The sequence below is a fragment of the Cricetulus griseus genome, chromosome 2 (assembly GCF_003668045.3).
Source record: "Cricetulus griseus strain 17A/GY chromosome 2, alternate assembly CriGri-PICRH-1.0, whole genome shotgun sequence".
Classification (NCBI taxonomy): domain Eukaryota; kingdom Metazoa; phylum Chordata; class Mammalia; order Rodentia; family Cricetidae; genus Cricetulus; species Cricetulus griseus.
This window is the reverse complement of record NC_048595.1, coordinates 30,241,163-30,267,687: the sequence shown is the minus strand read 5'-3', so window position 1 is coordinate 30,267,687 and position 26,525 is coordinate 30,241,163. Positions and strand designations below refer to the sequence as shown.

At 41.3% G+C, this 26,525-nt stretch overlaps 1 protein-coding gene across 1 annotated transcript; it reads right to left on the bottom strand.

Moving 5' to 3' along the window:
• Positions 1-11,015: 11,015 nt before the first annotated feature.
• Positions 11,016-12,107, bottom strand: LOC100769061 (speckle-type POZ protein-like). The gene has a single exon (XM_027399168.1). It carries the CDS (start codon positions 12,105-12,107, stop codon positions 11,016-11,018), a length of 1,092 nt encoding a protein of 363 aa, XP_027254969.1.
• Between the last annotated feature and the right edge of the window lie 14,418 nt (positions 12,108-26,525).

The following is a 26,525-nucleotide window of genomic DNA, read 5'->3' as shown; positions in this document are numbered from 1 at the left end:
GGCCAAGCGTCTCACCTCAAAACCTAAAAGGCCAAGGAAATGGTAAAATGAAAAGATATCTTAACTGATCTTTGGAGAAGCCTGGATCCTATTCTCATAAGATCCAGGGGAGCGATATTGTGTTTTCTCACAGGATGAAGAAAATCCTCTGTGGATCCCAGAAAGACTCACCCGAAGAGCCTCTTCGGACCTTCAAAAGTCGGAACTCCACCCTCTCCCCGGGAGTTGAGAGCCGCTATTGTTATCCAGATTAACTCCTGTCCTTGGCGGAGAGATTGCCACTGCTTAAGGGGTGGGGGTGGGATTGTTTGATGCAGCCGTTTGTGGATTGCTGTTACCTCTGGCTGATCTATGAGAAAGAGGTGGGGGTGAAATTGTTTGATGCAGCCGTTTGCGGATTGATGTTACTTTTGGCTGGCATGTAAGCTCCAGGGCTCAAACCAAGAGATCACCCAAGCGCTTATATTTTGGCTAACTATGCTTAAGCAATAGGCCGCCGGCCAGACAGCTCTTGCACACCCGGAGCCTAGGCTCATTGCACAGGGTAGAGTGTCTGGTTTGGGCAGCCCCAATGAGGGATGCTGAGCAAAGGCATCGCACAGAGTTGCCTATTATGCAGGCTTCTCTGGGAGGTACGTTGACCTGCATAAGGGTTACCTGCCCGAGCATCCCTTTCCCAGAAAAACGGCAGAGGACAGGTCAAGAGCGCTTCGGGTCAAGCTAACAGCCTGATGGCGACTCTTGTACACAGTCTTAATGTTTGATTTTGGGAAGGTTCAACCTCTGCCTCTATCCCTCAACATATGGGTGACCTATTTGCTTGTAAAAATATAAAGCCTTTTCATTAATTAATAAAAAAAGGGGGATATGTAGGAAGCCGGTTCCTGCATTATCCATTACAATAATAGGTGCCTGAAGACACCAAGATGTAAATTACTTCACAGGCGCTGGGTAATCTCCATTCCTTTGATCTCTGCCTATCCCGTGGCTCATTTAGCCTGAGGAGCTGAAGCCATTCATAGGGTAACACGTCCCAGGCGGCTTGTCAGCCTTTTTAAGGGATGGGTTTCTTAGTTCAGTGTCTCCGCTCTGGTAAGCTTATGCTCTCCCCTCACAAGATGCATTAAAAGCTTGTCTGCAGAAGGATCCGAGTGTCCTGCGTATGATTTCTTGCTGGCGAGAAAATACAGAGCTCGCGGGTCATACTCATGAGGAAAATGAAATGACATCTTCAAATTTGCAGGCAAATGTATGAAACTAGAAGGAACCATCCTGAGTGAGGTAACCCAGCCACAGAAAGACAAACCTGGTATGTACTCACTCATATATGGTTCTCTATAGACATAGAGAAAAGGATTACCTATGTTCTCCTCTATGTCATGTTCAAACATGGCTCTGAAAACTAGAGAGTGAGCTGCTAAGATGGCATGGTGGGCTCGGAATTCCTGACCAGCTAACTCAGGGCAGCACTCTGTGAAGAGGGAATTCACTCACAGCACTGCTAGCTCATCTGTCACTGTGTAACTTGGAACCTTGAATTTGAGTGACATTTTCAGTCCAAAAATGAAGGACCATGTTCACCTTGTAGAGGAGTGTAAGCATATCACCTGGATGAAGCCAATGTGCATAGGGAAAGAGGAAATCGGGAAGGATGAACTTTTGGGGATACCCACTGTTAGTTGGAAAGGACCTAAAGACACTTGGGTTCATCACACTTTGGGTTTTCTCTCCTTAGGTGCTTATGATCCAGAACTGGAACTTTGCCCAAACATAACTCTCTGGAGAACTGAGCAACACTAAGTAAACTGACAGGTAACCTGTGCTTTCTTTGTCAACCCATTCAGGTGTACTCTCAAATACCATTTCAGTTTGTGATTGACTCCTGATGAGAAAGTTGGACTTTTAATGGCTTCCTGAATATCCTCCAGGGGAAAAAAGGAAGTGGCTCATGCCCCAACTGTAGGAGAATCTCTCTCAGTTTTGACTGGCTGGACCCTGACATTTTTTGCCTGAGGCAGTTTGAATGTTGGACAGGATCCAAAATGAAGAACTAGGATTTGTTTTCTCTTTACCCTGTGGGACACAATCAGACACATTTTAGATATTTAGTATCTGTTTTCCCCTCTGTTCTCACTTCTAGGAGTCTCTCTGAAATTCTCTATCTAATATTTCAGTATTAGTTTCAAAGAAGACAGTCTAGGCTATTAGGGACAGTTACATTATTCCATTTTTTTCTAGATTGAATGTTAGGTCAATGGGTAACTGGTTTTTGACAATTGCACACAACTGATGAATCATTTGGGACCTTTAATACACTCATATAAAAATGTACTGTTTCTTTAGAGTAACATAACAGATAAAATGAGTCTACATATGAAGAAAGGAGACTCATTAGAATGAATTATGTCTGCAGTCCTGCTAATCCTACAATGTGTAGCTGTGAAGTAAACATTCAAGAATTCAGTACTTAATCAGTCAAGGAGATCTGACCTGTCACCTGGTCTACAATACCTGAAGGAGTCCTGAGGAAGTTTCTCTAACTCCAGTGAAGGAAATGGCTTGCTGCATATTGAGGGCAAAAAGAAGAGAAAGACAGCTTCCTTCTTTGGTGTCCTTTACATGCATTCAGAAGAAGGCGTGGCCCAAATAAATGTGTGTCTTCTGGCTTCAGGATCAGAATGAGCCAGTGGTAGTTGTGCACACCTTTAGTCCCAGTATTTGGGAGTCAGAGGCAGGTGGATCTCAGTGAGTTCCAGGCCAGCCTGGTCTGTAGAGTCAGTTCAGGACAGCCTATAAATATCAAATAAGAGGCTTAGGGTTGTTTCCCCTTCTTGAAAGTGAATAGTAAAATGGTTCCCACATCTTTCATCTCTTTCTTCTTGTCTTTGTGAGACTCTCTATGCCTAGAAAACCCTCATATATGATAAATGATTCAGTCAGCTCAGAAATTGCCAAAGCAGCCCTCCATAACTCTGGCTCATTCTTCAGTACTATTCATCTATCAGTTGGTTTTGAGTTATTCAGTTTTGTTTCTCTACCTAGATTTCCTGAAGGTGACTGAAAAGTGTCATCTGAGTCTCTTCACCAGGTGGGTTAGGTTCGTTCAGGTCCCTCCTACTTCAAATCTTTTATTTGAAAAGTCTGTATTTGACCACTTCCAGACACTTCATTTGCAATAGAGATGGCTAAAGGGTGAGCCCAGTGCTCCCTTGAGCTCCTGGAGAGTTGTGTGAGGGAGGTACCCCTCACAGGGGAAACTGAGTCCATCTGAGAAGAACCATGGGCTCTGCCCATAAGGTTTCTCATTCCACAGCCAACCACAGCTCTGAATCACCTGTGCTCACCTGTGATAAGTGGTCAGCACCATGACTTACAGAGGAATTGCCTACATGGTGACAGGCAGTGAATGAGGACAATTTATCCATAACATCATGTTGGAGTCTCATTTGTTTGTTTTGATTACTATATTTCCGTATACTTTTCTCATTACTTCTTTGAGAATTTTACTCAAGCATGCAATCAATCTTGATTCTATTCATATTGCTTCTCAACACCTCCTATGTACCCCACCTTCTTTTAACTTCATGTCTTCTTTTATTTCACTCTCTTAGTAGCAGAGTCCAGTATGGGCTGTCATTATACTCATGTGTGTAGCCATCCTAGATCCAGGGACAAACCTACAAAAGCTAACTACCCTCCTGCTATAAGCCATTCATTGGACAGTTGGGTTTTCAAAGATGTACAAACAGCTCAAAATGTCTGTTGTTATTCCTTTTAAATTTTGTTTATTTATTTAATGGCTCTTTGCATTGATGTCTGTGTAGAAATTGTAATCCATATACTATAGGAGTCCACAAGAGGGTTTAGTTTTCCCTAGGAATAGAAAAGTAGATAATTGAGATCATCCATGTGGGTTCTGGGAACTGAACTTGGTTGTTTGGAAGAGCAGCCAGTGCTCTAAACAGAATTAGAATATAACCAGCTCATTCATAAGCCCACACACAATATATTACTAGGCAGTCACTAAAACAAACCTGGTCTCTAAGCAGCTGTGCTAGCTGCCTTGGCATGAACTTGACACAAGCTATGGTCATCTGGAGATGGAACGTCACTTAAGAAAACCCTCCATCCGATTGTCTATATACTGACTCTATGGCATTTTTAGCCCCCCCCCCAATTTTTTATACAGACTCTCTATACACAACTGGGGCTATCCTTGATATCACTATGCCGATTAATCTGGCCTCTAAGTGACAGAGATCTGTCTGCATCTGCCTCCTGAGTTCTGAGAACCCACATCTGCCTACGGCATTTTTATCTGTTCTTTACTTAAAAATATTATTTTTCATTTTATTTACCAACCCAGGTTCCCTCTCCCACCCTTCTCCTACCACACTGCATCTTCTGTTTCCGTCCCACCCTTGTACACTCTTCACAGGGAGTAACCTACTTTGGTGAGTCAACAAAATCTGGCCTCCTAAATTTGCATAACATGCACCTCCTCACTGTATCAAGATGGAACATGGTATCCCACCATAGGGAATGGGCCCCAAAAAGCCAGTTTATGCACCTGGGATAGGTCCTAGTGCCATTGCCAGTCGCACTCCAACAGATCAAGTCACAAAACCTTCAACCATATTCAGAAGGCCTAGTTCAGTCCCAAGCAGGTTCCCCAGCTGTCAATCCATTGTCTCATAGTCCATGAGCTCCCACTAGCTCTGGTCAGCTGTCTCTGTGGTTTTCCCCATCGTGATCTTGACTTCCCTTGTTCATATGATCCCTCCACCCTGTCTTCAGCAGAACTCCAGGAACTCTGCCCCCCTGCTTGACTGTGGATCATTGCAACTGTTTCCTTCAGTTACTGGATGTAGGCTCTATGGGTAGTCACTAATATGGTTTAAGAGAAAGGCCTGTTCAGAAACCCTCTTCACTATTAGGAGGAGTCTTAGCTGGGGGTCATCCTTCTGATTTCCTAGGAATTTCCATAGCACCAGGTTTCTCTCTAACTCCATAATGCCTCCCTCTATCAAGATATCTCTTTCATTGCTCTCCCCCTCTATTCCTCCAGCAACTTGGTCTTCTTGGTCCCTTATATTTCCATCCACCATCACCTCCCATATACACCCTCCAAGTTTACCAAGGAGATCTTAACTATTTTCCCTTCCTGGGGCCCTCCATGTGTGTCCCTCTTAGGGTCCACCTTTTTACCTAGCTTCTCTAGGGTTGTGGACTGTAGTCTGGTTATCCTTTCCTTTACATCTAATACCCACTCATGAGTGAATACATACAGTGCTTGTCTTTCTGGGTCTGGCTTACCTCACTCACGATGATTTTTTTCTAGTTCTGTCCATTTTATTGCAAATCTCATAAGGTCATTGTTTTTTACGGCTGAGTAATACTCTATTGTGTAAAAGTATCACATTTCCTTTGTCCATTCTTCAGATGATCAGCATCTAGGTCTTTTCCAGATTCCGGCTGTTACTAATAATGCTGCTATGAACATAGTTGAGCAAATATCTTTTGACATAATTGTGCATCCATTGGTCATATACCCAAGAGTGGTATTGTTATGTCTTGAGGTAGATAGATTCCCAGTTTTCTGAGAAACCACCATATTGAATTTCAAAATGACTGTACAAGATTGCACTTTCTCCAATAATTGAAGAGTGTTCCCCTTACTCCACATCATCTCCAGCAAATGTTCTCTTCTATTTTTTTTCTATCATAGCCACTCTGATACATGAAAGAATATCTCAGTCATTTTGATTTGCATTTTCCTGATGACTAAGGATGTTGAGCAATACATTAAATGGCCATTTGAGTTTCTTCTGTTGAGAATTCTGTGTTTAGATATGTACCCAATTTTTTATTGGAATAATGGGTATTTTGGTGTCTACCTTGACACTTGAAAGATTCACAGTATTGCAGGTGTGCAGGTAAGAGTTTAGAAAACAATACATGCTATGCATCTGTAGCTCTGTAAAGCACTTTCTCTAAGAAGGCCTAGTTAAGTCTCCACCATAATGTAATTTAAAATAGAAAAAAGACTCTGATCTTCTTGTTCTGATACTTGAAGCTTGCCCTCATCTGTTTCTAAGATGACTATCTCATGAAAATGATTTGTTGAGTTCTTGGGGAGGAGATTCTAGAGAACACAGATGAAACATATTTGCAATTTCACATGGCAATGCCATTTGACCTTGTAGCATCTCTCAAAATAGGCAGATGACACCAAAGATCAGTGAAATGTATTTCAGGTAGTTGCGGATAAACAGAGGGGAAACCAAGTGTCACAGGATAGATTTGCAGCTGTCCAATTTGCTGAAGAAGTCAGTGTAACTGAAACACACTCCAGACAGCCTTACAAGACTTTGCAGATACAATATTGATGTCCCATGGATCTGTGTACTCATTACATATCTGTCAATTACAAGCCATGGTTTCCTCTGAGAAGCTGATTCTGGACTCCTAGAATGGTCTTTTTCAAGGGGAAAGGTGGGTTTTCCGTATGACAAGTACCACCTGACAACCTCCAGCTTCCCAGCTTTCGCCAAGGTGCACTAGAAGAAATATCAAATTCTTATATTTTTGTTTGGGAGCCTAGCCTATAAGGGTTGAACCATCTCTCCAGCCTATCAACAGCAAATTCTTGCAGCCATTCGTTGCCCACTTTGTGTGTTATATAGAACTCTGTAATTGAAGTCCTTAATATAAGACTAATTTCCTTCCTATCTAATTTCTATTCAAAATGATGACATCCATTGCTTCTGAAACTGTATTACAGCATCTTGTCTAGACAAAAAGCAAAAGTCACAGAACTTGCTAACAACTTTCATGAATATGTTCTGACCAAAGTACAGTTTATCACCAAACATCCAGAAATATATATATTAGTTGTCTAACGCTGCTTTAATGAATGGATAACAGCCTAGAGGCACAGGAATTCATTAGTTTAGATGACTTAAGGTTGGGGTTTCCAAAGACCTCACATGGAGCCACCAGTAGTCTACTGGAGACTTTACCTGTTTTGGCCGCTAGAGGGCACCACTATCCTTGCCTTGACCTTTTTTAGACCGAAATTGTCAAAGTATCTTGGCTGTTGATCCTTTTTCTGACTCTTTAGTTTTCTCTTCCAAAGTCATTAGGACCCTTGTGACACCATTATCCCACTCACAGAACACACAAGATGATCTTATCTCAAGACCTCAACACTGTAGAATCAGATATGGAAAGACCAGGACTTCAAGCCCAGCCTTGCCTTAACAGTGAGTTTGAGGTCAGCCTGGCTTACCAGAGTCCTACCTAAAAACAAACAAACAGACAAGAAATTGATGAATGAATAAAAATTAAACATATATAGAAAAAAGAACTATCATGATAAACGGACATCAACAAAGTCAGCTTAGACATTTAGTAGTAAGGTCATTTCCAGACACTAGATCTCATTGGGACATGGCCCATCATATCACTAGTTTACTTAAAGTAAATTACCTAATTTTCACTTGCTCTTTTCCCCCCAAACAGGAATTATTTACCATTTCAAAAGGAAAGATTAATGCTAGGGCAGGAAAGATGGCTCTGTTTTATGAGCACTGCTGCTTTTAGAGGACCTGTGTCCAATTCCTAGCACCCACATGTGGGCTCACAACCATCTGTACGTCTATTTCCAGAAAATCCCAGGCCATCTTAGTCCCACATAGCCCCACATCTGCATGTCTAACTGACATCTGAGCACTCAGAACATATATATATATATATATATATATATATATGTGTGTATGAAAATAATATAGTAAAAAGTTAAATTAAAATGGAAATTTAACATTTAGAACTTCCTTCCTGCAGGAAGAGTCGCTGATCAAGAGTAGCGATTCTATTGGCCTCCTGAACGTAGGTGTCAGTCGAGGGGCTAGAAGTCTATGGGACCTCTGGCAGCGGAACCAGTATTTTCCCTTAGTACACAAATGGACTTTGAGAGCCCATTCCCTATGAAGGAACACTCTCTCAGCCTAGATACAATGGAATGGCCTAGGTCCTGCCCCTAAAGATGTAACAGATATTGATGGTCACCTATGGGAGGACTTACCCTCCATGAGGAGTGGATGGGGGTTTGTTGGGGAGGAAGGGGTGGAGAATAGAGGATGGCATGGAGAGAGAACTGGGATTTGTATTTAAAATAAGATTATTTTAATTTAAATAAAAATTAATTTTACAGAAGAAACAAGAAAAAAATGACTGGTGAGTCTAAGTCTCTTTCAAGGGCTACATCAAATAGCAATAATAATAACACTTCCTCTTCTTTTTGTTTCTGTTTCTATTGGTTCATTTATGTTAGTTAACTGTCACAAACAAATCTCAATGTTTCCCAAAATAATATACAAACAAAGGAAAAGTAACCAGGAAAGTCTATTTATTTCTATAAACTGCATGTGACATGACCGAAAGCCAGCTACCAAGCACACAGTGTCAGGTCTTTGTCCTTAACACAATGGGGAGCTTGGCTGTTCCTTGTTATCTGAGGTTCAACCCCAAACTCTACACTTGTAGACTAATTTGGAAAATTGGAGTGGGGAAAAGAGAGCAAAGGGATTGAGTGAAAGGGGAACAAGTGAGGAGTAGATACCTACCCATTAGTCTGTTTGCACAAAAGACTGAATTCTCAAAGAGAGGGGAAGAAAGAAAAGCAAAATCAAGATAATCCCAAATCTTTTTCCCAACATCTAAAACCAGAACCATCTTTGTAGATCTCCCAAAGTTTCACTAGTGCCTGATTTCTCTGTAACCCTAAAATGTCTCCCTCTATTATGGTATCTCCTTTCTTGTTTTCTTCTATTCTTCCCCAAACTCAACTTTCTGCTCGCTCATATCCTACTCACCCCACCTCTACTCTCCTTCTCATTCTCCTAGATCCATTCCCCTTCCTCCAATGCTCCCAATAGGCTCATAATACATCAGAATATTGGACATGTTTGCACCCACTGGAAGAAACATTGCTCGCTAATCCACAAGGAGAGGCTTAGACCCATTCTACACCCAATCGAAGAAGGGATGGGAAGAACACAATATAAAAACACAATCAACAACAGAAAAAGCAATAAGACAGCACCAGAGTCTAGGGACTCCACACTAACAAGACCTGAATATCCAAACACAGATGAAGCAGAAGAGAATGGCCGTAAAAACAACTGCATGAAAATGATAGAAGCCCTCATAGAGAATATGGGAAAATTCCTTAATGAAATTGAAGAAAAAAACAATCCAAAGAATAGAAACAAACAATTCTCTTAAAGAAAACCAAGAAAAATAATCAAACATATGAAGGAAATAGTTCAAACATGAAAAATTAAATGCAGACAATAAGCAAAACAAGGGCTGAAGTAAAATAGAAAAGCTGTGTATAAGATCACGAACTATAGATGCAAGTAAAACCACAGAATAAAACACATGGAAGAGAGAATCTCGGGCATTGAATACACACTAAGAGAAATAGACTCATTGATCAAAGAAAATGTTTAAGCAACAATCGATAACAAAAAATATCCAGGAAATATGGGACAACGTGAAAAGGCCAAACCTAAAAATAATAGGTATAGAAGAAAGGGAAAAGACCCAACTCAAAATGCAGAAAACAGATTCAACAGTATCATAGAAGAAAACTTGCCCAACCTAAAGAAAGACATGTCAATGAAAGTACAGGAACTCTACAGCACACCAAAAAGAGTGAAAACAAAATTTCCATTGCCACACAATAATTAAAACTCCAAACACACAGAACATAGAAGCAATATAAATAGCAAATACGAAAGACATCAAGTAACATATAAAGGCAAACCTATTAGAGTTATAACTGACTATTCCCTGAAAACACTGAAAGTCAGTAGGCCCTGGATAGATATTCGAACAACTATAGGAGACCCCGGATGCCAACCCAGATAACTGTACCCAGCAGAATTTTCAATCAATACAGATGCAGAAAACAAAATAATCTATGATATAAGCAGATTTAAACAATACATACCCACTAATTTAGTCCTACAGAATATATTGGAAGGAAAACTCAAACCCAAGGAATTTAACTACAACCAGAAAAACATATGCAAGAGATAATCCCAGCTTACCAACAGCCAAAAGATAAATGGGGTAGAAATTCACACACAATTCCAAACCAACAACACATCCAAAGCAAAATAGAATGAACAATCAATGTTCATTAATATCCCTCAATATTAATGGTATTTACTCACCTATAAAAAGCACTGGCTAACAGAAAAGCTCTTGAGAAAAGAGTGGCCCTGAGAATTCTGTCTATACTTCCACAACCAAGCAAAGCTCGATGGACAAAATTGGGTACTGCAAACAGAAAAACCATGGAATCCACAAACTGAATGTGAAATTTTTATTCACTTCATATTGCTTTTGGTTAACAGAGATGGATACACCCATAGACACAAGAGGAGGACTTCAATCCTCCAGATCTCCAGTTACAGATGTTTGAGAATTCACCCATGGATGCAGAGAGCTGAACTCAAGAAATGATCCCCTGCAGGAGCACCAATTGCTTTGGCCATCAAAGTCAACCCTCCAGTCCCCACACACTGAGTTTGGAAAAAAAACTGTCTCCTTTCTCTTCTCTGTCTCTTGTAAGCAAACATGCATGTCTGTTTCATCCTTGGCTCTCAATCCTTCATCATATAATCTGCTCAGTCTTGTCCAGACAGGTTCCTCAAAGAAACCCTGCAGGGAAGTCCTTGGGGCAAGAAACTGAATGGAATCTCAGTATCCAATTCAATGGATAATAAGCAAACCAGTCCAGTTACTGGGGACAGTATCTGGGAATCCATTGATCCCCATGATTCAACTCATTTAGAGGGAAATTAAAGGGCTGAGACCCCATGCTGTCTTTCCCCAGATACTCTGTATACACTAATGAGGTTCTGCAGTCTACCCAGGTGGCCTTGGTAACCTGGCTGGCTGCTGCTTCTGGAATACACCTGTAGGTCACAGCTGAGAGAATCCTATGATTGCTTGAAGCGTTTGGGAGGGGGCTCCAGTAAAGAGCTGTGAGCAGATGCCAAGGAGCTGAATGCTTCAGCCAACAAGTGGGGATGGGAGCCCACCATTTTCTTCCAGCTTGAGGTCTCAGGAACCTCAGAAGCATGAGCAGTGATGAAATCCAGTGCCTTGGTTTTCAACTGCCCTGCACTGTGGAGGTCAGCTAGGATGAGCGTGTGGGCTGCATTCTCCACAGAGAGATCCCTGCCGAGGGCATCCTCACACATGACCTTCAAATGCTCCAGGCCATACTTGTCAGCAGCTGCCAGGACAGCATCTGCCATGCTGTGGAGGTCTGATGCCTTCCCGGTGTAAATGAATTCCATCATGGCCTTGAAAACTTGCGGCTCCAGATCCAGGATCTCAACGCGGTTTTTTCTGCTCTCCTCCATGTCCTTTTCAAACATAGCTCTGAAAACTGGAGAGCGAGCTGCTAAGATGGCCTTGTGAGCCCCGAATTCCTGGCCAGCTACCACTAGGCTGCAGTCTGTGAAGACAGAATTCTCCCACAGCTGTCCTAGGTCATCTGCCACCGTGCTCCTGGGAACCAGGATACCTGGGACCTTGCTAGCCTTGGAGTTGATGAGGGAGTCTTGGACTGCCAGGTCCACATCGCATAAGACAGTGAGTTCATTGTCTGGGAGAAGCCAAGACTCCAGACTCAAGAGCAAATCTCGATGGATGAACTTTGTGAATCCCCAGTGTTGATTTGGCGTGAACTTGAGGAAACCTGGGGTTATCATACCATTGGTTTTCTCTCCGTCGACACTCCTGATCCAAAACTGGAGCCTTGCCCGTACTGGACTCTTTGGGCAGCTGAGCAATGTTAGGTGAACTGACAAGTAATCTTGGCTGTCTTCCTCGATCCCGTTTGTCCGTACTTTCAAACACCATTTGTCGTTGACACTGGATCCAGAAGAGAAGGTTGGACTTTTAATGGCTTCTCCTATTTCCTGAAGCAAGAATCTGAAGTTGCTTATGGTCCAACTGTAGGAAAATTTCTGCACACTGATCTCTGTGTAGCCCCATCTTTCGGCTGCCCTGTCTTCTATCATACCTACTGAGGTAGTTTGAAAGTGAACCTGGATCCAACTGAAGAAATAGGACTTTTTCTTCTTCAACCTGGGGTCACAATTGCAGAGATCTGTAACAAGGAAAACAAATCCTGAGAGACTCATATTGGGGTTCAAGCGTTAAGATGAAGAACAGCGAGGCAAAGCAGTCAAGCCACTAGCTCTTGCCTCCTCATCAGACTCCATGAGCTCTCAACAAACATCACACTGCTGCCTCTCCTCAGCTTAACTGGAGATAACCCTAGGACTGACTACTGAAGATGCCACTCATAATTTATTATACTCTAGTGCTGGGATAAAAGACATTAGCTCTGTTACTTCTTTAATTTGGTTTAATCTCATGTAGTCCTGGGTATACTTGAACACAAAGAGAACCATCTGTCTTTGTCTCCTGAGTCCTCAGAAGAAAGGTGTCTGTGTGGTTTCTCTGGGTAACTAATATGGGTACTTTCCTATTTTGATCTCCAGTGGCTTCAGAAATTGTAAGCTATATCTATACTGCCAGAGAGAGCTTTTAGTCTTTTATTTCTGTTTTCCCCTCTGTTCCCATGTCTATGGGGCTGGAATCTTGGATATCTCTTTGAAACTTTCCATTAAGATTTCAAAATTAGTTTCAAAGAAGAGAGTTTAGGTTACTATGGAAAGTTACATAACTCAGATTTCTTTTATAGATTGAATCTTACGTCAACAGGTAACTATGTTGACAATTTTACTCAAATGTTGAATTATATGGAACATCTTACACACTTGTATCCAAAAGTGTTGTACCAGGGTTCTCTACAGCAACAGAATATACGGAATGAACTTCTCTGTGTGAAGAAAGGAGATTCACTAGAATGACTTAGGGCTGCATTCCTTTTAATCCCACAATGTCAGTTGTGAAGGAAAAGTATAAGAATCCACTACTTACTCAGTCCAGGAGATTGTACGTGTCTGGTGATCTTCAGTATATGCTGAAATTCAAATAAGCATTCTCTAATGGGAGTGAAGCAATGGACTTGCTGAAAGGTGAGTGCAAGACGACAGAGTGCTGCAACTTCCTTCTAGCATGTCTTTTATATGCTTCTAGGAGAAGGTGTATCCCAATTTAGGGTGTGTTTCCTAGCCTAAGATCTGGAATAAAGGTGTGTGTCTTTAGGCCTGATGCTTCTGTTCTTATGCTTGTGTTTTCTACCTTCAAATTCAGTATTTCAAATGGATCTCCTACTCTAACTCATGCAAAACTTTCCTCACAGTTATGCCATCCATTTTAGGACTTTTTAGTTAATTCCAGGGGTGGTCTATTTGGGAAGCAAGTATAACCATGACAAGTGCATTTTGCCTGACCGAATTATTCTTCTATGAATAAAGAAATGATTTCACTTCCTACACAGTTGTTATTTACTCTTCTCATGTTGTTAAATATTCCTACCGTCCCACTGTGGTGGCATATACCTTTAATCCCATCACTTAGGAGTCACAGGTAGGCATTTCTCTGTTAGTTCAAGGACAACTTGGTATCCAGAGATAGTTCTACAGCCACCAGAGCTGTTACACAGAAATCCCTGTTTGTGAAAAAAGTAATCTTACCATGAACATGATCCAGGAAGAGGACTTTTTTTCTGTCAGTGTTCACAATATGGAGCTCAGGATGGAAGAATCCATTTATGGTGGGCATTCATCAGAGACAAGCAGGATCCTGTGAAAATGGCTGTCACCTTTTCTACCTTTCATTCCATCCAAACTCACTGTCCCAGGGATGGCTCCACCAAATTTCACTGGTGGTCTTGCCCTTCCTCTTCTGTTAATCCTCCTTGAACACAAATTCTGATCCACTTAAGTGTGTGCTATCAGAAGTCCCTAAAGGCCACTTATTTTGCTCATGCTTGTTACCAGAACAAAGCTTCTCATTACCTCATAATTTTCATCCCTCACTTGTAAGTCTGTCTTCTTCAATCTTTGACCTCCCAGGTTTACTCTGCTAGACTTAAAATTGTAAAAGCATTCTGGTTTGCAAGGGGTTCAGAATATATTCAACAGTTACTGAACTGCCTCTTCCTTCAAATATGGAGTCTTGAAATTAACAAATATAATCCCTTCAAAGGAATGTTTTCTGAGATGGAATATCTATTACCCTGACTCTGAATCCACCTAGTGAAAAATCACCTATGTTATTAAATTACCACCTGCTATAATTCTACCAAATTAAAAAAATAAACAATCAAAACCAATTGATTGAATTATCTTCTACTGACAGATAAGTAGAGTTGTAGCCAGATTTACAGAGAGTCAGACTGGGAATGGCTGTGCTGATTCAATCAATGAACCTATTTCCCTATAGTCTAGGCTTAGAGATACTCTCCAAGATAAGATAACTGGAGAGACATCAAAAGTACAGAGAATTTTGATCAACATGCTACAATAGGAAATCCATCTAAATCCCCTCCCTCCATCGTTTCTGTTGAATAGAGTCTGCGTTTCATGGAAACTAGAATAATCTCTCACTTTAGGGGCCAAAAAATAAGCATGGAAGTTCTGTGGTTGAACAGGACAGAATCTTCCACTCCACAAGGGAGTATATGACCTACTGAGACTCAATGTAAGTGATTGACAGGAGAAGGATTTAGGATATTCATTAACGACTCTCATAGATGGGGCTGAAATACTTTTTTTAGGCATGATCATCTGAGAGGCAGGGAAAAGACCACCACTACAGTTTGTTGGAGTCATCCGGGGACTGTCGTTCTGGATAGTATATAGGGTAAGAAAGAGGAAAGCCACCATAAGGACTTCCTGGTTCTGCTTCACCCTCACCATATATGGGCACTTTATCTGATGTCAACACTGTGAAAACTAAGACCACTGACTTACTCAGGAGAATCCTTCTTCCCTGATGCTGTTTATAGCAGCACTCATTGTAAACCCACTTGAGATGGGTATTCTTGGTTCTCAACTTGGCAATGTCTGGAATAACAATACTCAAAAATGCAGAGCACACCTGTGAGAAATCATTGCTTAAGTTGAAGTAAACAGATCCACTTGAAATGGTTACTTTTAAGGGAAGAAAACACACACTCTTAATGTTGATCTAGAGGCTGGGAGGACAACTTTACTTCGGCCCTGAATTTTATTAATTATTACACATTATTCATTACCTACATATTCCTCTTGATGAGCATGTCTCTGCTCAACTATGACTAAAAATTATGCAAAACTGAAATTGTGCTTTTTCTTTTATTTATTTTTTGTTTGTTTTAGTGTTTAGAGATTAAGTCACTCAAAGAAAAATCAGCCTCATCTCAAATAAGTGATTCCCTTGATCCACTTAAACTCCCTGAGTATTCCAGGCAGCCACTGAAGATTGCTTTTATGTCCTGAATATAATTTACAGCAGGACACCAGTGTTTCCTGCTTCAGAATCTCTCCTTTGGGGACAGGGTCATATTTGAAGGAGTTGACATTGGGTTAGGGGTTGATTGAGATTGTCTTTGTTTTGTAGAGGGAATCTCATTTAGTATCCAAAGACACAGCTATCAAACTAAGTAGATTTCTGCCACCTCAGTTTCCCAATGCAGGCCTAGGTCAGCAAGGGGTGCTTAGAATATCACATTTATTACATATAGAGAGAAAACATACTTATTTTGACACATTTCTAGTGAATTCGTGTTCAAAAACCCTTCCTGTACATAAGCAATTCTCCAAATTTTATATAAATTAGAAACAATCTTATTTTACCTATGAATCCCAGTTTCATCTCCCTCCCATTCTGCAATTACCCTCACCGACCCCCCCCATCCCATACCCCATCCACTCCCCAGGGAGAGTGAGGCCTTCAATGAGGGAATCATAAAATCTGTCAAGCCCCCCCTTGTTTCTGGGCTAAGAGAGTATCCCTCCATGGGAAATGGGCTCCTGATGTCCATTTGTGCACTCGGGATACATTCTGGAGAAAGAGTCACATAGGCTGGCAACAGAGCAGAGACATCCCCTGCTCTCATTGTTAGGAGTCTCTTTTATTCTCTTGATGAAACTTGCTTGCTTACCTAGATTTTTGACTTTTTTCATTCCTTCCCTTTTTGTTTACTTTATTTTTTCTACTTACATTTTCACGTCTTGGACCATTTTGATTTCATTCTTTCAAATGTTTGTTTTCAGGTCTTTTAAATGGGATTTATTAATGTACTTTATTTTTGTTTGCTTTATCCTTGGTTTCTTTAAAGAATTTATGTACCTCTTGTTAAGGGACTCTATTGTCATAAAGTTGGTTGTAAGGACTTTTACTTGTGCTTCAGCTGTGTTGGAATAGTCAGAGCTTGCTGTAGTGTAATATCAGCCTCTAGTGAAGACACAATGACCTGGTTGTTATTGAGTTTTGTTTCGGGTTTTGGGGGCTGGGTGTAGTTTTCTTATGCTTTGCTTTGCTTTTACACTGGCATCTGGGATGTTGGGATTTCGGGGATTATAGGTCTAGGTACTGGCTTCTGGAGTTGTCATGTTGCAGAGCTGTTCTGACTGTTGGTGTTCATTTTCTCTCTGGCAAGCGTGTGATTGATTGCTCTATGCTCTCTGGTAGGAGTTTCTCTTTGGACTTGATAGTTTTGGCAACTTGGACTTCTAGGTAAAAAGTGTTTCTGAGTATTGGCATCTGACACATAGAAATGGACTTGGGATAGAGGTCTGAAGGAATCATAGGAGGGAGTAGAGCACTGTTGTACCAGAATCTGCTTATTTTGTCTCCTTGGAATAGGAAGATACAGTGAAGAGAGATAGCCCCAGAAGGTCTGCTATAGCATTGCAGATGAGACTGTGGTTGGATCTAGAGGAACAGAAGGAGAAGGTGAAATCTGTAGAAAGTTTGCTTGCATCCCTGGCAGGATTGGTTAATCTGGACTATCAGGGAGTTTGTGATATGTCTCCTCTTGTTTAGGTATTGTGTTTATACAGATATTTTACCAATAATAGTCAAAACTTACAATTAGATTAGTTAGGATTTCTAGATATACAGAGATATATTTGAGATGATAGGTATTCTTCAAACATTTCAAAGACCTGCAGAAATATGGCATTTAAATGGTTTAGGGTTTTTCTTGGCAGTGAGACACAACTGCTTCTGGCACACCAATTACATCAGAAAGGAGGATGGGCATCGAAGAAACTCATTATAGAGTTTGCTTTCAACATGTCAAGATTAGCCATATGAGCAAGAAACTGCTCTTGCCTGGACTGTTTGTTGCTGTATAAACTGGACATGCAGGACCCACAAGAAAATAACTGCTGAACTTACAAAACAAGACAGTACTGAAGGGTTCCAGTTAAAATGGAGAAGTGTGCTAGACACACTGTGACCTATAGGCTGAAGATAGATGCTCAAACATTAAAGAGGAACTTTGGGTGACTGTCCAGGTAGAGAGAAGTCTCTGTCAATTCTAGAGTTTATATATTATCCTTCTATGGTCTTTGATAGAGTTGAAGATAGTTTTGGTTATAGTTTTCCTCAGTTATTGTAAAAAATAATTATCTTTCTTTTTATTTAGACAAAAAAAGAGGAGATGATGAGGAATGTACTGTGTATGTTAACTTATTGACTAGTAAATAAAATATGGTTTGGCCAATGAATAGCAAGTTAGGCAGGACTAGGAGTCAAATAGGATTCTGGGAAATGTAGTAGAGAAGTAATGATCCAGACAGGAAGTGACATAGCAAGGAAACTCATATTGAAGCAAAGGAGAAACAGGAAGGGCCCTCTTTTCCCCTGGGCTCCTGTTCCAGTGGCATGATGTGATCCACAGACATGGAGGGACATCAATAAGGCATCCGATAAAATAGTCTTATAAAATATGTAGATTTATGATAATGAAGACTGAGCTAGCAGATGAGAATCCTAGTCATTGGCCAAGCAGCATTGTACCTAATACAAGTTTCTGTGTATTCATTTGGATGTAACTCGGGCAGGCGGCTGGCATAAAGCTCCCACGTGGCAGGAGGGCTCCATGGCTTTTGGCGGAAAGATTTATCATAAGAGTGCCTCCTAAAGAGGAGGAGGGAATTTAGAAGGGGATGGTCTGTGGAATCCACAGGAGATTGGGTGGGGGGCAAGGGAATGAAGGGCACAGCTGGTGTTGTATTACAGAGCTGGGAGTAGGACTGGGCATTGAAGCTGAGGGAACCCAGGGAGAAGGGAAGATCTGCAGAAACCTCTCCATGTCCTCTGGCAGGCATGGTCTAGAGCTGTGGTTTTTACCTGTGGGTTGCGGCACATTGGGGATCTAAGAATGCTTTCTTATGGAATATTACATATTCTACATATCAGATATTTACCTTATGTTTCACAATGGTAGCAAAATTATACTTCTACATAGCAAGAAAATAATGTTAGGGTCACCTGAAATGAGCATCTCTATTAAAGGATCCCAGCATTAGGAAGGTTGAGGACCTCTGGTCTAGAGATTGTGGATTATTCATCACTCAATCCCCTGCAACATTTTCACTACAAATGAGACTTTGGCAAGCTTGGACCAAAACCTCCTCTATGTCAGATGGTGTATGATCTCTCCACTTTTAGATGCTCTTCTCAGTTTTCTTAAGAACGTGATGGGGTGTGTTGCACTCTGCCAATATTAAGTGCTAAGAAGGAAGAGAGGCTGTCTGATGCTGGTGTGGCAGTTAGGAGTCTGCACACACATGCACAGCTTAACAGAGATGGAAGGACAAAAATAGGGTTCTGTAAACAGAAACACTACTGGAATCCATAAACTGATTTAAACTTTTTATTCATTTCTTATGAGTTTGGGTAGAGTTTTGTATACTTTAGTTTGACTACGGCAGAGTTAAGCCCAGCCCTCTTCTCCAACCCCATTATAATTCATTTACAGTTGTATTCATGCCTGAACAACCATAATTAATTTCCCCAGATTTGGTGTATACAATCCAGAGATCCCTTTCCTACCAGGAGTCATTGGTAAAAACACTGGCTGGTTCTTCTGGAAGATATAAGGTCACTGTTGCAGATGACATCTTAGTTGAAGATTGTTGCATTTGTTTTTGCTGTGAAACATTGTTTAATGAGGCAAAGATGTGTTGCATTCTTTAATATTACATTTGTTTAACTCTGTGAAGATGTGATACTTTACCTGTCTAAAACACCTGATTGGACTACAAAAGAGCTAAATGGTCAATACCTAGGCAGAAAGAGAAATAGGGAGGACTGTCAGGCAGAGAAAATAGAGAGTAGGAGAAATCTGGGAAGAGAAGAAAGAGAAAAGGAGAGAGGACCTCAGGGTACTTCCACCCATCTACAAAGCAAGCCATGGAGTAATATGTAAAGAAAGGTATATAGAATAAAGACAAAAGCCCAAAGGCAAAAAGTGGATGGGTAGTTAATGAGAGTTGGCTAGGAACCAGCCAAGCTAAGCCCAGGCATTCATAAGTAAGAATACGACTACACGTATTTGGGGTGTGAGTGGGAGAATCCCAAAAAACAAAGACCAAAGTGTAAAACCAACCAACTATAGACCACAGCTAACCAGGGTTTTAGGACCTCTTCAAACATTTGAAAGGAAGATCCAGAAGAGGGTCTAATGAAGATGCCTATAGGGGTTTGCCCAGTAAACCTGTAATGGTGGCCACATCCCTTAGGGCATTGATTTAAGCAGAAGGACGAAAAAAGAAGGAAAAGAAGCCACACCTCAAGCTTCCCTCTTTCTGCTTCCTGCCTGCCCAAAGGGGTATAGCCACTATTACAGGTTCACTGGCAAGACTTCTCCAGATGCCAGGGAACAGTATGGTTCTGATAGCAAGTGAGGATGTCACCCAGCCGTTAATGTACACTATGGATCTCAGAGACCTCAGAAGCATGAGCTGTAATAAAATCCAGTAACTATGCTTTAAGATACTCTGCATTGTGGATGTCAGCCAGGATGAGTGGGTGGGCAGCATTCTCCTCAGAGCGGACCCTGCAGATGGCATCCTCACACATGACCTTCAAATGCTCCAGGCCATACTTGTCAGCAGCTGGCAGGACAGCATCTGCCATGCTATGGAGGTCTGGTGCCTTCCCAGTGTAAATGAAGCCCATCATTGCCTTGAAGCCTTTCAGTTCCAGGTCATGAATCTCAACTCAGTTCTTTATGTTCTCCTCTTTGTCATGTTCAAACATGGCTCTGAAAACTAGAGAGTGAGCTGCTAAGATGGCATGGTGTGCCTGGAATTCCTGGCCAGCTACCACAGGGCAGCACTCTGTGCAGAGGAAATTCTCCCACAGCACAGCTAGCTCATCTGCTGCCGAGCAACTTGAAACCATGATCTGGGTGACATTTTCAGTCCAAAAATGCAGGACCATGTTCCTCTTGTAGAGGAGGGTAAGCTCATTACCTGGATGAAGCCAATGTGCATAGGAAAAGAGGAAATCTGGAAGGATGAACTTTTCTGAATACCCACTGTTAGTCTGGAAAGGACCTAAAGACTCTTGGATTCATCACACTTCGGGTTTTCTCTCCTTAGGTGCTTATGATCCAGAACTGGAACTTTGCCCAAACATAACACTCTGGAGAACTGAGCAACACTAGGTAAACTGGCAGGTAACCTGTGCTTTCTTTGTCTACCACTTCAGGTGTACTCTCAAATACCATTTCAGTTTGTGATTGACTCCTGATGAGAAAGTTGGACTTTTAATGGCATCCTGAATATCCTCCAGAGAAAAAAGGAAGTGGCTGATGGCCCAACTGTAGGAGAATCTCTTTCAGTTTTGACTGCCTGGACCCTGACATTTTTGCAGGTAGCAGTTTGGATGTTGGACAGGATCCAAAATGAAGAACTAGGATTTGTTTTCTCTTTGCCCTGTGGGACACAATCAGACACATTTTAGATATTTAGTATCTGTTTTCCCCTCTGTTCTCGCTTCTATGAGTCTCTCTGAAATTCTCTTTCTAATATTTCAGTATTAGTTTCAAAGAAGACAGTCTACACTATTTGGGACAGTTACATTATTCCATTTTTTTCAAGATTGAATGTTAGGTCAATGGGTAACTGTTTTGACAATTACACACAACTGTGGAATCATTTGGGACCTTTTATACACTCATATAAAATGTACTAGGTTTCTTTAGAGTAACATAACAGATAAAATGAATCTATATATGAAGAAAGGAGACTCACTAGAATGACTTATGGCTGCAGTCCTGCTGATCCCACAATGTGTAACTGTGAAGTAAAAGTTCAATAATTCAGTATTTAATCAGTCAAGGAGATTTGACCTGTCACCTGCTCTTCGGTATCTGCTGCAATCCCCAAGAAGTTTCTCTAATTCCACTGAAGAAATTGACTTGCTGCAAAGTGAGGGCAAACAGGCAGAGACCAACAGCTTCCTTCTTCAGTGTCCTTTATAAGCTTTCAGAAGAAAGCGTGGCCTAATTAAATGTGTGTCTTCTGGCTTCAGGATCAGAATGAGCCAGGTGGTAGCTGTGCACACCTTTAGTCCGAACATTTGGGAGTCAGAGGCAGGTGGATCTCAGTGAGTTCCAGGCCAGCCTGATCGGTACAGGCAGTACAGGACAGCCTCTAGATATCAAATAAGAGGCTTAGGGATGTTTCCCCTTCTAGAAAGTGAATAGTAAAATGGTTCCCACATCTTTCATCTCTTTCTTCTTGTCTTTGTGAGACTCTCTATGCCTAGAAAACCCTCATATATGATAAATGATTCAGTCAGCTCAGAAATTGCCAAAGCAGCCCTCCATAACTCTGGCTCATTCCTCAGAACTATTCATCTATCAGTTGGTTTTGAGTTATTCAGTTTTGTTTCTCTACCTAGATTTCCTGAAGGTGGCTGAAAAGTGTCATCTGAGTCTCTTCACCAGGTGGGTTAGGTTCATTCAGGTCCCTCCTACCTCAAATCTGTTATTTGAAAAATCTGTGTTTGACCACTTCCAGACACTCCATTTGCAACAGAGATGGCTAAAGGGTGAGCCCAGTGCTCCCTTGAGCTCCTGGAGAGTTGTGTCAGGAAGATGCCCCTCACAGGGAAACTGAGTCCATCTGAGAAGAACCATGGGCTCTGCCCATAAGGTTTCTCATCCCACAGCCAACCACAGCTCTGAATCACCTGTGCTCACCTGTGATGAGTAGTCAGCACCATGACTTACAGAGGAGTTGACAACATGGTAGCAGGCAGTGAATGAGGACAATTTAACCATAACATCATGTTGGAGTCTCATTCGTTTATTTTGATTACTATTTTTCCCTATACTATTCTTATTAATTCTTTGAGAATTTCACTCAAGCATGCAATGAATCTTGATCCTATTCCTATTCCTTCTCAACACCGCCAAGGTACCCCACCTTCTTTTAACTTCATGTCTTCTTTTATTTTACTCTTTTAATGGCAGAGTCCAGTGTGTGATGTCTTTATACACATGTGTGTAACCATCCTAGAACCAGGGACAAACCTAGAAAAAGCTAACTACCCTCCTACTATAAGCTATCCACTGGACACTTGGCTTTTCAAAGATGTGCAAACAGCTCAAAAAGACTGTTGTACTTCCTTTTAAATTTTATTTATTTATTTAAATGCTCTTTGCATTGATGTTTGTGTAGAAATTGTATTCCATATACCAGAGGAGTCCATAAGAGGGTTTAGTTTTCCCTAGGACTAGAAAAATAGATAATTGAGATCTTCCATGTGGGTTCTGGGAACTGTACTTGGTTCTTGTGGAAGAGCAGCCAGTACTCTAAACAGAATTAGAGTCTCACCAGCTCAGTCGCAAGCCCACACACAATATGTAACTAAGCAGTCACTAAAACAAATCTGGTCTCTAAGCAGCTGTGCTAGCTGCCTTGGCATGAACTTGACACAAGCTATGGTCATCTGGAGATGGGAACATCACTTAAGAAAACCCTCCATCAGATTGTATATAGGACTGTGTCTATGGCATTTTCTTGCCCCCCACAATTTTTTTATGCAGACTCTCTATATGCAGCTGGGGCTATCCTAGAAATCACTATGTAGATTAATCTGACCTCTAAGTCACAGAGACCTGTCTGCCCCTGCCTCATGAGTTATGTGAACTCACAGCTGCCTAAGGCATATTCTTTCTGTTGTTTACTTAAAAATTTTATTTTTCATTTAACTTACCAACCCTAGTACCCCCTCCCTCCCCTTCTCCTACCTCCCTGCCTCTTCCGTTTCACTCCCACCCTTGTACACTCTTCAGAGGGGTAAGACCTACTTTGGGGAGTCCACAAAGTCTGGCCTACTAAGTTTGCATACCATGCCCCTCCCTGCTGTATCAAGATGGAACATACTATCCCACCAAAGGGAATGGGTTTCAAAAAGCCAGTTAATGCACCTGGGATAGGTCCTAGTGCCATTGCCAGTCCTACCACAGTAGATCAAGTCACATAACTGTCACTCATATTCAGAAGGTCTAGTTCAGTCCCAAGCAGGTTCCCCAGCTGTCAATCCATTGTCTCATAGTCCATGAGCTCCCACTAGCTCTGGTCAGCTGTCCCTGTGGTTTTCCCCATTGTGCTCTTGACTTCCCTTGTTCATATGATGCCTCCACCCTGTCTTCAGCTGAACTCCAGGAACTCTGCCCAGTGCTTGACTGTGGATCATTGCAACTGTTTCCATCAGTTACTGGATGTAGGCTCTATGATGACAATTAGGGTAGTCACTAATCTGGTTTAAGGGAAAGGCCTCCTCAGAAACACTCTTCACTATTTCGAGGAGTCTTAGGTGGGGGTCATCCTACTGGAGTCCTAGGAATTTCCATAGCACCAGGTTTCTCTCTAACCCCATAATGTCTCCCTCTAACAAGATATCTCTTTCATTGCTCTCCCTCTTTATTCCTCCCCCAACTTGGTCTTCTTGATCCCTCATATTTCCATCTACCATCACCTCCCTTCTACCCCCTCCAAGTTGACCCAGGAGATCTTAACTATTTTCCCTTCCTGGAGCCCTCCATTCGTGTCCCCCTTAGGGTCTAACTTTTTTCCTAGCTTCTCTAGGGTTGTGGACTGTAGTCTGGTTATCCTTTCCTTTACATCTAATACCCACTCATGAGTGAATACATACAGTGCTTGTCTTTCTGGGTCTGGCTTACCTCACTTAAGAAGTTTTGTTTTCTACTTCTGTCCATTTGAGTGCAAATTTCATGGTGTCATTGTTTTTTACGGCTGAGTAATACTCTATTGTGTAAAAGTATCACATTATCTTTCTCCATTCTCTGATGATGGGCATCGAGGTTGTTTTGAGGTTCGGGCTATTACTAATAATGCTGCTATGAACATAGTTGTACAAATGTCCTTTGACATAATTGTGCATCCTTTGGTCATATGCCCAAGAGTTGTATTGCTGTCTTGAGTTAGATTAATTCCAAGTTTTCTGAGAAACCGCCATATTGATTTTCAAAGTGGCTGTACAAGTTTGCACTTTCTCCAGTAATGAAAGAGTGTTCCCCTAACTCCACATCCTCTCCAGCATAAGCTCTCATCAGGGTTTTGTTTTTTTTTTATGTATCTTAGCCATTCTAATAGGTGAAGATTATATCTCAGTCATTTTGATTTGCATTTCTATGCTGACTAAGGATGTTGAGTAATTCATTAAATGGCCATTTGAGTTTCTTCTGTTGAGAATTTCTGTTTAGATATTTACTCCATTTTTAATTGGATTATTGGGTATTTTGGTGTCTAGCTCCTTGAGTTCTTTATATGTTATGGAGATCAGTCCTCTGTCAGATGTGGGGTTGGTGAAGATCTTTTCCCAATCTGTAGCCTGCCCTTTTGTCTTATTGATCATATCCTTTGCTAAGGCAGTTTCTTGACTTACAATCGATATAGAAGTCCACAGTCTATTGGGAGCAGAGCCACCCTTTGTTCCCTACTCCTAGGGTATATAATAAAAGCAAGCCAGTAAGCAGCACTCTTCAGTGCCTCTTCTTTGACCCCTGACTTGCTTGTTCTTCCTGTCCTAACTTCCTCTTGTGATGCGCTATATACTGGAAGCTGAAACAATGCATTTTTTCTTTGGAAAGTAGCTTTTGCTAATGGTGTTTCATCACAGCATTGGAGGACATATTAAGAGAGCAGACTAATGAATTTTAATCAAAGACTAAGAAATTTCATAAATTTTAGTCACATCACTAGAGTTTCACTTTGGTCTTTTACAAATTATATTGAAAGTTTATAACTGTCATCCATATATGGAACACCCTAACATTTTGAACATTTGTCACAGAAACACAGTGAAATGGGATGGCTTCTTGATGGTTCTGGGTTTCTATGGGAAGCCAATGAAGAATGAAGAAAGAAGAGGGAAAGACAGGGAGATGACAATGTAGCTCAGGTGTAGAGAAATAGCCTAGTGTGTGGAAGGTACTGACTCATGTCTCCAAGAAGACTTACACAGGCTCACATGCCAACACCCACACACACACACACACATGCATTTATCCACTCAAAAGGAGAAGAGAAAACAACACTTCCTTTGAACATGTAAAGAGTATCAGAAGCTCATTGAAGCTTTCCATTGATTACTATTCAGATTATTACTATCACTAGGACCATGCTCCCAGAATCCCCTACCTACACATGTGTGTACTGCACTGTGTATAGATATCATGTTTATTTCCTTAATTCAAAGGAGCAACTTTTACCTCACATGGAAATTGAGTAGAAAGTATGGAGTGTTGCACTCACACAGTTCCTTCTTTTAGTGTCATCTTTATTAGTGTGTGCCTGTGTTATAAGTGATATTTCTGTAGTGGTGCACTGAACAGCCTTTACAGTGGCCATACATTCCTGTTTTTTTCTTGAAAGATTCACAGTGTTGCAGGTGTGCCGGTAAGAGTTTAGAAAACAATGCATGCTATGCACCTGTAGCTCTGTAAAGCACTTTCTCTAAGAAGGCCTAGTTAAGTCTCCATTATAAAGTAATTTAAAATAGAAAAAAAGATTCTGATCTTGTTGTTCAGTTACATGCAGCTTGCCCTCATCTGTTTCTAAGATGACTATCTCAATAAAATGATTTGTTGAGTTCTTGGGGAGGAGATTCTAGAGAACACAGATGAAACATAATTGCTATTTCACATGTTGATGCCATTTTACCTTGTAGCATCTCTCAAAATAGGCAGATGACACCAAAGATCAGTGAAATACATTCAATGGTAGTTGTGGATAAACAGGGGGGAAACCAAATGTCACAGGATAGATGTGCAGCTGTCTAATTTGGGGAAGAAGTCATTGTAACTGAAATTCACTCCAGACAGCCTTACAAGACTTTAAAGATACAATATTAATGTCCCGTGGATCTGTGTACTCATTACATATCTGTCAATTACAAGCCATGCTTTCCTCTGAGAAGCTGATTCTGGACTCCTAGAATGCTCTTTTTCAAGGGGAAAGGTGGGTTTTCCATATGACAAGTACCTC

Excerpts from the sequence above, each read along its gene's own strand:
- LOC100769061 (XM_027399168.1), bottom strand. The coding sequence starts at position 12,107 with ATGATAGAAGACAGGGCAGCCGAAAGATGGGGCTACACAGAGATCAGT.